Raw genomic sequence first — 16,177 nt, forward strand, 5'->3', positions numbered from 1 at the left:
TCCTCCCCACCACAAACAGCCCAGCCCTGAGTCAGCACCTGGACTGGCCTCTCTGCTCAGGGCCCAGTCACCAGGTGATGGGGAAGGCAGCACTGCACCCTGGCAGTGCTGAAGCCAGACTGTCTCAGGCAGTAGAGACAGCTCAGCCAAGCCAGCTGCGCCTCTGCAGCAAGAGCAGGGCAGTAGCAACATAAGCCGCCCTCTGGCCAGCCAGAGCTACATTCTGCACAGATCCACGCTGCAGGGGCATTCACAGATGGCAGCAGCCTTGGCTTCAGCAGATGCCAAAAGCAACAGACTGCTGTCTCAACATTACCTGGGTTTCCTGGGTCTCTCTTCCCACATCCCAGCTCCCCAGGATTTCTGAAAAGCAGCAGCTTCTTCTGGGTAGCTGGCCCAGGTCCCAGCTCACACCCATGATCCACCCCAGCCATTCTTTCACAGGGTGGAACCACTTTCACAACAGGAGCCTTGACACATTTCCTGCCCTGAGCACTGCTCTACCAAAGCACTTGGAAACAATCTGCCATCTGCTTTATCAGCACACTGCTATCTCCCTCTCTTCCCCCAACACACAAACCTGCTGTGCCAGCTACTTCTCCTAGCCCTGCCTCCAACCACACTGCGCAGGACCAAGCACCTGGAACAGCTTCTGAATATAGCAAGCCAGGAAAACATGAGGGCAGAGCCAATTCTCCTTCTGTCTGTTTATTTGTGATAGAAGAGCAGCCCAATCTGACAGGGCCTGGCTCCTTCACCTCATCCTCAAGGCCATCAGCATGGTTTTGATTACAGCCAGAGCAGGTGATGGGCACCAGGCCCAGGAGAACTGCTGCACTGCCCTGCTGTAGGGCAGCGTGCACCTTCACCCAGGCCCAGTGGGACCCACCGAGGCAAGAGGTGCTCACTGTTACACCACAGCAGGGCACGCTACAACCATCTTCTGCTGTGCCCACACTGGGCCAGAGCGGGGCTGGTCCCACGCAGGAGAGCCCAGGAGCTGATTCTAGGGGCTATTATTGCTCAAGTCTTGAGCTCGCAGGAATGGAAGTGGTCCAAGACAAGGCTGAGCTTGGCCTCCCTCACTCTGGAGCAAGCCACCAGTTGCCATACAGGATCAGGTAAGTGTGGCTAAAGCACACACCAAGCACCCAGCCCAGGCACAGAACGGCAAGGCAACCTGAGCTTATCGTGTGGGGGAGGCACTTCAGGCTGTCACAACCCTTGCTCCGCACTAGGCACAGGGCATGTGTACTGTACTGGGCAGGTCTGGGCCCTCGAGTCCCATACACACTGTCCCTACATTCTCCACAGCCACGCCTGAGCAGATACGCCAGGGCAGGACTCCCCCAACCTGGGCACACAGGGACCAGAAGGGACATACAGCGCTGCGGCATGGCACAAAGTGGCACAAGGCATGGCAGAGCAAGAGCACTCATGCTTGAGCTGGCAGTGGCAAGCAGCCAGGGACAACTCTGCTCATCCACCCAGGCTCTGATGAGACAGGGAAAAGGAGAGGGCACCAGGACTGGGACCGGTCTCTTCTTTTGGTCCTACTCAGAAGGAAATGGCCCCCAGGGCAGAAGGGCCAGATGTAGGCACTTGGGGAAAGTTCCTTTGGAAACACTGGAATGGGACTGCAGCCCCACAGCTGTGATGCAGGCAGCTGCCTCTCTGCTCAGCAACACTGAGAAACAGCACAAGCCCTCCCAGGAGCAGGAGAAGTTGCCCATGGCTGCTCAGAGCAGAGGGGCTGGGCATGCAGACAGGACAGCAGGGCTGGGCACAGGGGTACAACAGTCTGTAGGCACTTGACTTGGCTAGTGGCACCCAGGAGCAGGGAAACAGGTCCCAGCTGCCTCTGCCCCGGGGCTCTCATTGGCTCTGGGAGGGCCTTGCCCTCTAGTTGGCTTTGACCTTGCCGTTGGTGATGGTGCCATTCTCATGGATGCTGCTACCGTTGTGCTGGGCTGCTTGCTGAGCCACCCTGGGCAACCGTTTGCCCTTGGTGTAGGACTGGTACCAGAAGTTGGAGAAGAGGATGAAGAAGATGGTCCCATAAATCCAGATGAGGTGGATGAAGATGGGGAACTGGTACTGGCAGCTGGGCATGAAGTAATACTGGGAGATGTGGAGGGAGACAATCACGAACTGTGCCTGGGAGCAAGGCAGAGCGGGGACAAGTTACTCATGGGAGCAGGATCAGGGATTTCACCAGACCTTTCTAAAAGAAACCAACAGGCTCCTTTCCCACTCTGTCCTTATCACACAATCACAGAACGTTAGGGATTGGAAGGGACCTCGAAAGATCATCTAGTCCAATCCCCCCGCCAGAGCAGGAACACCTAGATGAGGTTACACAGGCATGTGTCCAGGCAGGTTTTGAACGTCTCCAGAGAAGGAGACTCTACAACCTCCCTGGGCAGCCTGTTCCAGTGTTCTGTGTTCACCATCACTGTGAAGAAGTTTCTTCTCATATTTGAGTGGGACCTCCTGTGTTCCTTATGGTGAGGCACAGCCAGCAGCAGCTGGAAGAGGCAAGCACAGGTCTCAAGGCAGCATGCGCCTCTCACCCTCCCAACATGGCTACAGCCCAGGGGCAGCAGGCTGAGCAGCACCCAGACCCCAACCAGGCTGGGAGGGCCAAAGGCCCACAGGGGGCCAGGACTGCTAGAAACCCACAGTGAAAAGCTACAGAAGAGACAACTACAGCTGCTGGGTGCATCTTTCACGGGTGCAAGGGCTGGCCTGCCCCTCACATCAGAGGCTGAGGACACATGTTCTGCTCCACAGCATAGACTCACCAGCTGGATGGCTGTGATGTGCTTCTTCCACCACAGATACTTCTGAAAGGCAGGTCCTGCTGCTGAGAGCCCGTAGTAGAAGTACATGACAACATGCACCATGGAATTGATCATGGCATGGAATGAGCCCATTCCCCCTGTTAAGACAGATTTTCATTAGTGTAAGTCAATCCTCCACAGCAATCAGCCCTACAAGGAGCTCCTGGGAGCCCAGCAGGGCCAAAATACCCTTCTCAGCACGCTGGGGCTAACCCCAGCCTTTCCCCAGGCTGTCCACTCAGAGTTTCCATCTTACCTGGACCAAACTTTGCTCCCCACCACCAGCTCCAAGGCAGAACAGAATGGTGGAAGAGGTGCAGGAATGTGACCTGTTCATTCTTCTTCCGCAGGACAAAGATCACCTGCAATGAGAGCCCAACAGTATCAAGGACCTGCAGCCCTGGGAGCAGCTAGGGCAGGCTGCACCACTAATTCACAGTGTCTGATCTCGGTGGACACTTCACCCCCTCCAAGCTCACTGCCACCACACATTAGGTCACCTCACAGTTTCCAGGGCTATAACACGCCAAGAGTAGCCTCCTTGGTGATGCCAGACAGAAGCACTACCAGGGCAGACTGGAAGGGCTGAAGAAAGCACCTACCCATAGAACATTGGGCCCCAACTACCTGCCCAGAAAGCAGTGACAAGGCCTCCTCAGTAACAAACTCACCGTGTCCGTCAGTTCGATGAACTTGGAGAAGACAAAAAGCCAAGCAACATTCACCATCTGTAACAGAACAGGTTAACGTTAGAGACCCACCTCAGCCTGAACATGCCCAGTGACCAAGGGTCTCCATAAAGTAACCCTGGTGTGAAACCAAGAGCCAGGGATTGTAAGTCCTCTGCCTCAGGAGAGGCAGGTAGCTGTGACCTTACTGTCCAAACAGAAGTGCTAAAGACCATCCCCACTTACCAGGAAAGAGACAAGAACTCACCCTGAGGGCCTTGGGGTCCTGTGAGAAGTCCACAGGGTCACATCGCCAGGTGTACCCAGTAAGCCATCCTGCCATCAGGAACTGCAACAAGAGCATCAACAGGATGAGGCCCAACACATCACCCACTGCACTGCCCAAGCCCTGTACAGAAGGGCAGGGAACAGCCTGCAAAAGGGCTCCCCATCACCCATGCAGCTTGTGTGCGCTGCTTTATATATGCCAAACAAAGCCTATACCAATAACTCACCTCATAGACTATGTAAAGTGAGAGTCCCACCAGAAAGAAGTTGTATAGCACCATGAACTTCTTCAGGTTTAAAGGCTTCCTGTTGGCCATTAGCCGGGGACCCAAGGATAGTACAAAGTAGACATATGCCAGAAGGATGCCCATCACAACAAACGGGGACTGCATCAGAGGATAATCAGCGATGCGGGGGTCTGCAGAGAGGGCCACAGTGCAGAGCGGTTAGCATCCTCACCCTAATCCACTGTCAGCGTAGAGGCAAGGACAGGGCAATCCTGTTCTCCTAGGGCAGGAGTGCAGGTGAGGGGCAGTCTGGCAGCAGAGGCTGGTAAAGCCAGCCAAACTCAGTAAGGTACAGCCTGAAGCCACACTGCAAAGCAGCCTGGAGATCTTCCACCCACAAGGGCACAAGTGCCCCAAAAGGGGCTGCACAGGCACTGAAGCAAGACAGCCTCATAACGGGCAGCCCCAAAAATCCCCAGAGCTGCATCTATGCCAGGGCTGAGGCAGGATGCAGCCAGACCCAGTCTGCTTCAGGGACGACAGACCACCCCCCTGTGCCTGTGGCAGTAAGTCATGTAGTGCCACCTGCCCTGCAGCTGGGTAGAGCCAAAACACTCACCTGCTTTCTTCATGAAGTCCTGATACATGGTCACTATCCCCTCCATGGTGGTGGCAGTATCTCTGTGGAGAGAGGAAGGGCAGATCAAGCAGCTGGTTTCCCAGGAGGGCAGCCTGCAGAGCATAGCCCTGCAGATCAGCAAATTTCAAGTACAGCTTGAGAAGTACAGTCGTGTATCTGACCAGCATTGCTCTCGGTTCATCACACACCAGCATACGCTTCCCAGCTAAGCCACATGCTCTCCACTTCTCCTCACTGAGCCTGGCTCTGTCTCCCCAGCTCTGCTGCGAACCCCATCATCTACCACCAGCAGTCCTTCCAAGGCAGGATCCTAAGATCTCAGTCCAGCTAGGAGAGCTTACAACCTCAGCACTGTATCTCCAGCCCCTTAGTCTTGCTCTCACTTTTCAGGCTCAAGCATTAGCACCCACAACAACCACGATGTTGCCATACCAGCCTTGCCACCCACATCCACCCAGCACACTGCTCTGCCCGGCACTGGTGCAAGGTCTCCCAGGGAGATACAGAGCTGGCCCACATTCTCCACAGAGCAGTGCTTTTATGATCAGCTTTGGGCTCCTGCTCACTGATCCCCACCAGAAAAAACAACACCACAGCATCACTAGCAGACCCACTGCAGGAGGAACAAAACTCATCAGTTCAGAAACAAACACCAGTTTCTGGTGTCAGAGTTCCTGGTTTCACATCCTTGCACAAAACTCTCCTGACAAGAACTATCACCCCATATGAAGGGTGGGTGTCAAGAGGATGGGACCAGACTCCTTTCAGTGGTGCCCAATGATAGGATGAGGGGCAATGGGCACAGACTCAAGCACAGGAGGTTCCATCTGAATATGAAGAAAAACTTCTTTACTTTGAAGATGACAGAACACTGGAACAGGCTGCCCAGAGAGGTTGTGGAGTCTCCTTCTTGGAAGACATTCAAGACCCGCCTGGACACATTCCTGTGCAATCTACTCTAGGTGAACCTGGCTTTAGCAGGTGGGTTGGACTAGATCTTCAGAGGTCCCTTCCAACCCCAACCATTCTGTGATAACCCAGCACCTCAAGAGGCTAGGTGCATCCTACATGGCAGTGACATTTGCACTCCCCTTCCAGGCAAGGGACAGTATCTCCAGGTAGTGGAGAAAGATGCAGGAGAAGGATATAAGGCTGCAGGGAGGCCTGGCACTCCCTACACTTGCCCAGCCTAAGAACACACACCAGACAGCAATCCAGGCAGAAGCTTTCCAGAAAAGCAGGAGGGGCTCAGGCTCTTGCTGGTGCAGACAAGTCTGAAACAGTCTCCCGCAGCCCCCTGTGCTCCCCAACCTCACCCCAGCACACAGGACACCAGAGCAGCAGGAAGGGAGGCAGAGCACAGGCCCAGCCTCACCTGACTCACCCACCTGCGAGGGAGGCATTCCCCAGGGCTGCTACCAGACACTCCACCTACCCCTTCCTCCAGGAAGCCACACAGGAATCACTGCCCACATACAGGCCTGGGGAAACAGGTCCCCAGCCTAGTCTCCCCAGGAGGTTTATTGCTGCTGCCACTAGGAAACATGCAGCCTCTCCCAGACCAGCAGCCAGGAGGCTGAAGCCAGAGTAACCTTAATCCCAGTAGGGTCCCAGCTGGGAGCACCCAGCAGCCACTGCCACCTCAAGCCATCACCAGCCAGCACCAGCATCACTCCATCTTCACTGCTAGAGGAGGAGCTCAGCGGAGTCCTCTTTGCTCTAGCTGGGACCCAGGCAGGACAGCAGCAGACACCATCTGTGCAGTGCTACCAAGGACCTACATGACGGGCTTTGCAGGCAGCAATCTTCACAGGGGCCCGGCACACATCGTTCAGGTTCACCATCCCCTGCAGATCACCTTGGTGCAGCAACAGTGCTGGCTCTGTGCCTGCCCAGTCATACCCTCCATGCTCCCCCAAACTGGGGAGTGCCACTCAACCTCTATGCAACTGCACTGGGGTGGAAAATACCTCCCCCTTCAACTTCAGGCCCCAAAGTACCCATTCCTCCAAGCAAGGCTCCAGAGCAGCCTGCACAGCCACAGACCCCAAGGACAGAGCCCAAGAAGTTTTGCTGTGCTTCAGAAAGCACAGAAGGTGGCTCCCCATGCCACCTCAGAGATAGCTACAGCAACAGGGAAAAGCACACTCAGGACTGATCCCCACACCTCAGGGCCACCAGCAGCAGAACAGATGCTCACCTTCCCAACCCAAGGTTTCAAGGGGTTTAATAGCAAGTAATACTCACTTGTAGTATCACTGTGATACAAGTAATATTTAAGGTCCTGGGCACTGCCAAGATCATCTACTCTCCACATGCAGAGGCCAGAAAAGTATAGCAGCAACTACAGCATCCTTGAGAGCCATCCAAGGCTCCAGCTGTAGGAAATGCAGTAAGTACAAGTCCTGAAAGCTGCTGAGCTTTATGTTGCTTTAATGGCTAAGAGCAAGCTCCAAACTTGTCTGTCTAGTTTCAGCTCTCAACCACTACATCCAGCTACACCTTTATTTGCTAGATTGAGGAGCCCTCAAGAGTTAGTTCCCAGCACAGGTACCTGACTATTCAAACTCTGTGTTTATCTTATCAAGCTGAATGAGTCAGTCTTACTACAAGACCAGGGCAGACACAAAACTCATGCAGAGTACTTGCCTATTTTAGGCAGGCTAGGATGAGAAGATAGTATCAGTCACCCATGAGCTCAGACCTACATCTCACACTGCAGGGAAACACTTGCGCTCAGGCACTACAGATTACTTTGTGGACCCTGATGCCAGCAAGGCTCCAGCACCACTGGCCAACTAGGACCCTAGCTCAGAACAATTCTGGGTCTCAAAGATACTGTAGACTTGGGTGAGAAGTCTCATACTGCAGTTTCACCCTGACAGACCTGCTGAAAGCTGCACAGAGCACACAGCAGACAAGAGCCATCCTGACAGCAGCCCTGAACCCAGACAACTATCCCCTAAGCAGTGGGAAAAAAAAAAATCTCACTTCAACCTGGCACTAGTACAGAAGTCCCCATGAGTGCGAACAGCAACAAGTTCCTCTTACTGCTGTGTCTTGTGAAGCACCTCCAGCACTCCTACAGCTAGACATGCCACAGGGTGACAGGAAGCATTGGAGCTGTCCTGAACATGAGCTCTGGGCAAGCACCAGGACTCCTGCCAGGGCAGAGCTAGCAGTATAATGCTACAGGCCCTTATGAGAAGGACCTATGCGTTTTCCACAGCTTCCCTACTCTGAACATCCTGCTGCATTCAGCTAACAGAGCAACCACAAGTCCAGGGAACCCCCAAGGTCTTCAGGTCTTTGCAGGATCTGGTATCCACACTGGCATGCTACATGGTCCTGCATTAGGCAGATGCTGAAGTGTGCCTTGCTCAGTGAGCAGATTTAGCTATGTCTCACTCTGTCTCCCAAGGGGCAGCCCCTGGCCTCAGGCTGTTGGCAGCTGAGCTGCAAAGGGAGCATGTCTGGGAACCTGAACTCACCTCTGCCATTTCCTCTGTGCACAACACCAGCACCTGATGTCCTTCTGCATTTTGAGAGGGGCTTACCATCCAGCCAGGCAGCTACTCTTGCTGCCCTCCAGTGCTACACTGCACATCACACACCGCAGGCATTTACAGCTCAGTGGCTGGTGTCTGTCCTCTCTGCACAGAGGAGCCACTTACTCTCCTTTGATTCCTCCTGGATCCTGATCCTCTTGGGCAAGGAGCTGAGAGGAGACGGGGAACCCAAAGCTGAGCCTTGAACAGCTGAAGGGAAGTCAAGCAAATAGGTCCAAGTATCTCAAAGCACCAGGAACCCTTAGGGCCCCAACAAATCCTGCACAATACCTAGAAACCTTGCAACACATCTACCACCTCTCACTAACAGGGCGTCACTCCCCACATCAGTGAGAAAGTTCCCACTGTTTACAAGCCAGAGTATTGGGCCACAGTCTGTCCCAGTAACCAGCATCAAGGATTAGATACTTGCTTACGCCATGCAACATGTACACCGCACATCTCCAACAAGCTATACAGCTAATTAGTGCAACTTCAGCAAGAACAGCAAAGGCCTTTATAACCATCCCCAGCAGTCCAAGAGCAGTCAGACCACAGCATTGTGAACCATGACACTGACAGAACAGAGCTCAACCCAATTAGTTGTGTTAACAGCATCACAGGGTGCATCTCTCCCCACATGGCAATCATCTGCAAACACCACTCAGCTCCAGCCATCCAACACCAACACTCCTACCTCATCAGCACTTGAATCAGAAATCAGACCTATAATAAGCGTGAAAGCAAGCCACCCTAATCTCCCCACTAGTTTAATTACAGGCAGCACCAAAACAGTCTGGTAGGTGGCCACAGAGCTGCCACCCCAGGGAGAGCTGGCACAGGGCCCTTGCTGAACCGGCTGAAGCAGGCCTGGCCCCTGTAGCACTCTCAAGGGAGCAGCAACCCTCAAAAGAAGGTCAGGAGATAACCAGTTCGCCATCTATCAAACCAGCCTGCATCCCTGACCTACAAGCTGGCAGCAAGGCTTGCTGCTTGATGCAGCTCTGAGGAAGAGGCATCTTCATCTTCCAGCTCTCCACCACAGCAGTTGCCCAGCTTCCTGAAGCTCCAGCAAGTCACTGTGAGGTCCAGCAGGGCCTGCATGCAGGTCCATGCATCTAGGGAGATGTTTCCCAGCAGAGATATGGGGACTTGTGATTCAGAAGCATCTGCCTCTATAGAAGAGTGGGACTGACCAACCCAGGGTCTGGTGGCCCCAGACCAGGAACAGACAGGGCTCAGCACAACACACACTCATGTTGGCAATCAAACTATCACCAAGATCTGTCAGTCACAGCTTCAGAAGCTTTCCTGAGCTTATGCACAAGTGAATCCAGCAAGGTGAGGAACACAGAACCATTTCTACCCTGAACAACACACAAGCAGCAAGGCAGCCAGAACAAGACAAGAGGGAGAAGGAGCTCAGCCAGCCCTAAGCAGCAAAACTGTGTTCTTTATCAGCTTTGCAGCAGGATCGCTCTAAAGTTTACCAGTTAAAACTCAGAAAACGGGATGTGGATCTCCTCTTTCTGTCCCTCTGTGCCCAGGAAAAAAGGAGAGGGGCCCATAATGAGACAGTGCACACTTGCTTCCCACACAGCATCTCAAGGCACCAGCTCAAGCACAGGCAGCAGAGAGCACTCAACAGGAGAGCTGAATTCAAGTACACCTGCATCACAGCGAACAATTTTAGCCATCTGACTGCAGACTCAGTTAAGGCACTGTTGTCCACAAGTTACTAAAGTCACACTGTTCCCTCAAGAGAAATCACAGCCTAAAGAGGTGCCTGTGAACCAGCTCACAGGGCACAGGAAACCAGTCTGGCAGGAGAGCACAAGCTGCTATGTTTCAAGTGTGGAACACCATACCAGCACATTGGGGCAGGGCAGCAGCTCTCCTAGCCTGGCACCTTGGTTCTGAGGATTCAGCACAGACTCTGATCAGAGTCTAAGGACAACGAGCCCCAGAACTCTCCGCCCATGACATAACTACAAAGTCCACAAGGAAACTTCATGCTAACACCACCAGGTAAGTTTTCCTACTTGAATTGCATCTATTCATCGCTTCCTCTGGCTCAGCAACCTCATGCTGAGTGTCAAAGTACACCGCTAACAGCTTGCTGCCATCTACTCTGCATCAGTGTACTCTGAAGTCAGTCTAGGAGGACTGTGTTCACAGAGAAGGGATCCAAACTCTTAAACCCTCGATGTGAAACAGCTCTTGCAAGAGCTGCGTTGTGGCTGGCACGGGAGTCACACTGGCTGGGTGCTGCTCCCAGCACATAGGCTGCCAGTGGTGGGGAATGACCTGTCTGAAGCTGAGGAGTTTCCCCATCTTCACCAAGTGTGTGTCAATACCCTCCTTCCACTATCTCAAGCAGTGGCTGTGAAACCCCAAGGCTTTTGGATAACATCCTATGAACAGAGATTAAGATGTCCCATTCCCATGCTCGCTGGGAGCAGGGAGAGCAAGAGGAGACTGCCAGATTAGCAGGCAAGCTCTGCAGAGCCTCGGCAGTCAGCATGGCAGCCCGCAAGCTTTTGGAAGGAGCAAGCCCATTGCAATAAGGTACTGATAACCTTGTACGAAACACAAGGCAGGTAATCAGACTTCAAGGTCCTACAAGAGCATATATTGCAGTAAAAGGCCTATATGCACAGCACACAGTGGGTTTTTTTCAGGGACAGCACCTCCCCGAACTGATCAGGCAAGCTGTTGGGGGTAGGCTTATTCCTTATCACATTCGACACTGGTGGCTGCATATTCAGGGCACAGGTATCAGTACAGACGAGAGCAGTCAGAGAAAAAGCAACATTAGGCAGAAAGTCTGACATAGCAAGGAATAAAGCTGTAAAGAAATGAAGGAAGAAAAGAAACAGAGGGTGAGATACCTACAGAAGTGGAAAATAAGGTATTTCCTTTCCAAGCTAACCATATAGAGCTGTGGTCACTCCCTCGTGCAGCACCAGCTGAGCAGGGAAGGAGGTGAAGATGGCTGGGCTCCCTCTCTGAAGGGATGACACCCAGCAGCCCCCCTGAGATGACAGGAGAGCATTTGAGACAGACAGAACCAGGGCAGCAACAGAGGAAGACAGGCAAGATTAGTACCAAGCCAGGCTGGCTCCTGACACCTGCTTCCAGATCTAGGTCAAGCCTTCCAAAGCCCTCTAGCAGATGAACACAGAGCATCTCTACCTGGAGGTGGGACGCACAGCACCTGAGCATTCATCTCTGCGGTTTTAATCATTATGCAAATGCCTCACTACAAGGCTTCATCTCTGTTCCCACAGGCGTGTCTGTGATCACTACACTGTAATGATTACTGTACTTTGTCCCAACCAGGCCTGCATTAATTGGACAGGCACACCAAGTCAAGTCAGACATTAGAAGTCTAAAAAAGCAAGATGCAGGAAGGCCAGACTCCTGAAATCCCTCCAACAGCTCTGTTTGGACCAGTCACAAAGGCCAAGTGTGAACCCAGAGCCACTTCACATCGAGACAAGAGGTCACTGCCTGGAAGCCACCAGGACATCTGCTTTGGACCCCCGTACCCTCTGCACCAAGGCAGTGCAGTCACATAAACACATTCTAACAAGGGAAGGGATGTTCACTGGCAATGCTAGAGCTGCCAGAGACTCCAGCAGCACAGTAGAAGCACCACAGACCGCAACAGGCCTCAGGTTTAACAGATAACACCTTTAACGGGGGTAACAGCCCACCACACACAGAAAAAGAAGAATCTGGCCCAATTATCACAAGTGTATGTGGACCACTCCAAGCCAGGGCTGCTGTTCCTACTGCTGGTCCTGTACAGCCAGAGAAAGCCTCTTAGGGTTAAGTAAAAGCAGCATGAGATAAAACTATGTATAAAGAGAAAATCTATTAACAAACCATGAGAGTTGATCTGATAAACAGGGTAAGAGCACTCCTTGTAGCCAGGCTGGAGAACCTGCTGCTTAGTGACAGCTTACCACGCTGATCCATGCCATATAGAAGGAACAAGCAGAAATTAAATACCCTGAGAGACACTAAGGGAAAAATCAAGAACCATGAGACCTGGTTACCACATCCACCAGCCCCAAGCCGCTAAAGTCTCAGATAACATCCCGGCACAGACCTGCTGGCGGAGAGCTGGCTGTGGCAGCTGCAACATGTCATCTCTGAGCAACAACAGCCTCAACTCCTGCAAGGGAAAGCCCTGGCTCCTGGGGACCAGCTCCTCCCTGCAGGAGCCCAGGCTGCCTCACCTGTCTGACTGGCGAGAACCAGACTTTCCAGCACAAGTACTCCCACCATCCAAGAACCAGCAGGGCACATGCTAGCACAAATCCAACAGGAAAGCACAGAAACACCAAAGATCTCTTGGGCCATCACAGGCACCACTCCCAGTATCTCCTGTAAGCTTCTTCCTAAAGGAAGGATCTCATCCTGAGCATTGTCTGGGCTGTAACCCCAGCAGAAGAGGGGAATGTATTCACCAACAACCTTCAAGGACAGTGCCAAGCCAAACACATAGCAATGCACCTGCTTCTAATGACAGCTTCAAAGCTTCCTGGGGATGCAAAGCTTTCCTCCACTAGAAGACAAAGGAGACACTACACACCTTGAATAAACTCAATTATTTTCACCTCCAAAACATAGTGCAAGAAACCTCTACATCAGACCAAGTTTTTACTACCCTAGCCTCAGCTTTAACAGTACTTTATCTCATATTACATTTCTCCCCTGAAGGACTAGATATAATCCTCCCCATCTAACAGATTTTGAGGAAACAATGCAGGGCAGGACTGTGGAGGCATAGGCTGTGTGTGCAGCGTGGTTTAATCCCCATAACGAGATGCAGTAAGGAGATGCTGCAACAGCTGGCATTGTGCTACTTCTCAAAGGAACAGGCTGTCAGCAGGAGCTCACACCCATAAGCTAGAGGGGCTTCCTAGGAAAGTGATAAGACACAGCAGTCTTGGTCAAGCCCCAGGGGTTCAGCCAGCTGTTTGACTCTCTAAACCATCCTCAAGAAGCTGCCCAGCAAGTCTGGTGGGAAGGTCAGCTCCATCCAGCAAGGAATCTGCCCTGGCTGCATTCTGGCAGAAGAGAACATGGCCAATTTGGGGCAGCACAGCAGAATGGATGCACTGCTGCATAGGCAATCCTGGCCTCCGAGAGGGGAAGAGATGCTCTGCTGGAAAACACTAGCAGGGAAAGCACCCAATATTATCCCATGCTGCCCACTGAGCATAAGAAGGTGTATTTACCTCACTTTTTCCTGCCCTTGGGACTCCAGAACCAAGGTGTTTAGTCATGGGGAAAGCACCTGACAGAGCCCCTGCAGAAGCAGCCAGGCACAGAGGCATACAGACTGCCCCTCCCCAAAGCCTTCCCCCCGTCACAATGCCTGTGCACTTACACTGCCTCATTTAGCCAGCTGCAGAGACCAAAAAGAAGTAGCTTTCCTAACTGCCTCTTCATTACAAGGGAGGAACAAGCCCTCATAAGAGACCTACAGGCCAACTCCAGTGCTGCCTGTGGAAGGTCAGATGAGCATTCGTCCATGGTTATTAAACCTGCAGTTTCCCTGCACAGCCCCCTGTGCGTGCCTGCACACCAGCCCAAGGTGAGCTTGCAGCCAGGCTACTGCTGCCAGCAGGAGGGTGACAGGGACCTCCTCCTCCTCCCACCAGCGTTCCAGAGCAAGGGCCAGAGCGAGCCCAAGCACCTACATGAGCAGGCACTCAAAGCTAACATTGTGTGGCAGCAGCAGGGCAGGCCTGGTACTGCCACCCTGCCCGGAGGAGGAGGGAAGAGCCATCTCAAAGGCACATTGATGTGCAGGAGAACGCTCTCCGGCCACCGAGCAGCCAGCGGAGGCTGCTCTCGCCCTGCTGTGATGAAGGCCCAGCAGCCCACAGCTTTCCTCAGCAGTTCGGCATCCCCACAGCTCTCAGCCAGGGCCGAGCTCCACAGCCGCACCAGCACGGAAAGTGTTGGGGAGCCGGCACAGGCAGGGTCCCCCGGCAGTGTCCCACATGTGCCTCGCTCCCATCCCCAGCGACGTGGCTCCAGCACAGGCCCCTTGCCCCACCGCCGGCTGGATGGAGCGCTGACGCCCGCAGGGACCCGCCCCGCCGCCCCCAGCCCGGCAGCGGGAAGCGCGGGCGGCTCCCGGCGCGGCCTCGGGGTGGGGCGCCGCCTGGGCCTACCGCCGCTGCGGGCCCCGGAAGCGCCGTGCCGCGGCCCGGCCGAGCGCCGGCTCCGCCGCCAGCGGGGCCTGCACGGCCGGGCCCGGGGCTGCCACCCGGCTGGGGCCGCGGGGAAGGGCCGCTGCGTGACACCCCGGCGGCTGCGGGTCCCAGAGAGACCCCGCGCCGCTCCGAGGTCACCGGGGGGGGTTAAGCCACCTTCCAGTAAGCCCCGGCCGCGGCCTGTCCTGCTGCCGGCTGGAGGGACGGGCCGGGACCAGCGACGGAGCTGTCCCCAGCCGCAGCAGAAGCACCAACGCCGCGATGCCAATCTCCTTCCTTGAAGCTCTGCAGCCACCAGATCTTGACCCGGAGGGGAAACGACCCCCTGGCTCAGGGCCCATGGCTGCCAGCTGCAGGGAGGCAGCCCCAGCACGGCCACTGGACACAGACCTGCCGGGATGGAGACCAGGGTGTTCGTGCCCTGGGCACAACCAGCGAGGAGAGGCAAGTCCTCCCTCCTGGCAGGCTGGGAAAACATCCCAAGCACTGTGCCAAGACAGCACACAGGGGACTCTGGCATACAACCGCCCCAAAGGAGGGCAACCCGGCTGCGGGAAGGGAATTACACCCTTCCCTGGGCACCCCAGAGGGTGCCCCGGCACAGCGGCACCAGGTCATGAACTTGGTGCAACTCCTCACAGCATCAGCTGCTCTTAAAAACTATTTTAACAATCCAACTCGGATTCCACTTACCTTCCTCCTGGCAGGTTTGCACACCACTGGCCTGTCACATGGAGCCACGCTGCTTATCACAGTTATCCCCCCCTCCAGGGGGGTGACAGCCCCCACCAGCACCTTCCTGCCTAATGGCAGCCACACCCGGCCTCACCATCTGCCAAGGGCATGTCACAACACCCTTCCCGCCCATCTGGCCACAACCTCCCCAAACTCATCCCTCTGACACTTTGGCAATGGAGACATCACCCACCTACTCCCATGCTCTGGGGCATCCCAGGTGACAGGGACACAGGCGCACACGAGCCTCTTCCTGCTGTTTAGCGGCTGCCAAGGCAGCACATGGCCTTGCCAGGGCAGGGCCCACCACCCATGGCAGGCAAAGCTTCACTCCCAAAGCAGCTAAACCCCACTAAGGCCTCAGCACTTCCCTGATTTGTAACTACCTTCAGCAAACAGCCCCAAAAGCCCTTCCAGCACACACCATCAGCAAACTCCAACCCATCAGCGAGCTCAGACACCTCCTCCCAAGCCTCTCCAAACTTCCCCCTCCACGATAATCTGAGAAGACTCCTAGGAAAGACCAGGCACCCTCACGCCAGCCCCACCAGGCAGAGCTGAACCCATCATTCTTCGCCCCTGCGGGTTCGTCATTCCCTCCCAACACCCACCGTCCCGGCGCGGTGTTCCTTGTCCCCACGTGTGCGCTGCACCCCGTACCGCACCCACTCACCACCAGCCGCACCCCACTCTGCCCGCCACCACCGCTGCCCCGCCCTTAAATAGGGCTGCCCTACCCCCCTCGCCGTTGCCGATTGGCCTAGGGGGAGAGCTCCACCTCCTGGGGCGGAGCTCGCTCCTTGAGACCAATCGGCGCTGGCGTCGCGGCCTACCCATGCCGTGGCCACGCCCACGTCGGCAGGGGCTGAGGGATCGGGGCCGCGCAGCGCCGTGACGTTTTGGGGGGGGAGGGGGGGGGTGCCGGGTTTTGGGGCGGTTTTGGCTGATTTTTAGGGAAGAGGAAGCAGGCTGGGGAGTCCGAGGGGCAG

General features: G+C 54.8%; 1 protein-coding gene across 2 annotated transcripts; it reads right to left on the reverse strand.

The window, feature by feature from the left end:
- Nucleotides 1–692: 692 nt before the first annotated feature.
- Nucleotides 693–15,881, reverse strand: ELOVL1 (ELOVL fatty acid elongase 1). 2 transcript variants are annotated; one of them, XM_065655592.1, is made up of 8 exons: nt 15,862–15,881; nt 4,646–4,707; nt 4,027–4,217; nt 3,780–3,860; nt 3,515–3,571; nt 3,100–3,205; nt 2,805–2,941; nt 693–2,157 (listed from the first exon to the last, which is right to left on the reverse strand). In XM_065655592.1, exons 2-8 carry the CDS (start codon nt 4,689–4,691, stop codon nt 1,903–1,905), a joined length of 873 nt encoding a protein of 290 aa, XP_065511664.1. In that variant the 5' UTR covers nt 4,692–4,707; nt 15,862–15,881; the 3' UTR covers nt 693–1,902. The 2 variants fall into 2 exon arrangements, with proteins under 2 accessions (XP_065511664.1, XP_065511663.1); XM_065655591.1 differs by having other exon boundaries at nt 15,800–15,868.
- Nucleotides 15,882–16,177: the final 296 nt, after the last annotated feature.

Source organism: Caloenas nicobarica, chromosome Z (genome assembly GCF_036013445.1).
Source record: "Caloenas nicobarica isolate bCalNic1 chromosome Z, bCalNic1.hap1, whole genome shotgun sequence".
Taxonomy (NCBI): domain Eukaryota; kingdom Metazoa; phylum Chordata; class Aves; order Columbiformes; family Columbidae; genus Caloenas; species Caloenas nicobarica.

Bases quoted from the DNA above. Each gene is read 5' to 3' on its own strand.
- ELOVL1 (XM_065655592.1), bottom strand. From the start codon at position 4,691: ATGGAGGGGATAGTGACCATGTATCAGGACTTCATGAAGAAAGCAG. The intron at 4,218-4,645 runs GTGAGTGTTTTG...CCCTCTCTGCAG, and splicing joins GGACTTCATGAAGAAAGCAG to ACCCCCGCATCGCTGATTAT. The intron at 3,206-3,514 runs GTGAGTTTGTTA...CTCTCATTGCAG, and splicing joins TCATCGAACTGACGGACACG to GTGATCTTTGTCCTGCGGAA.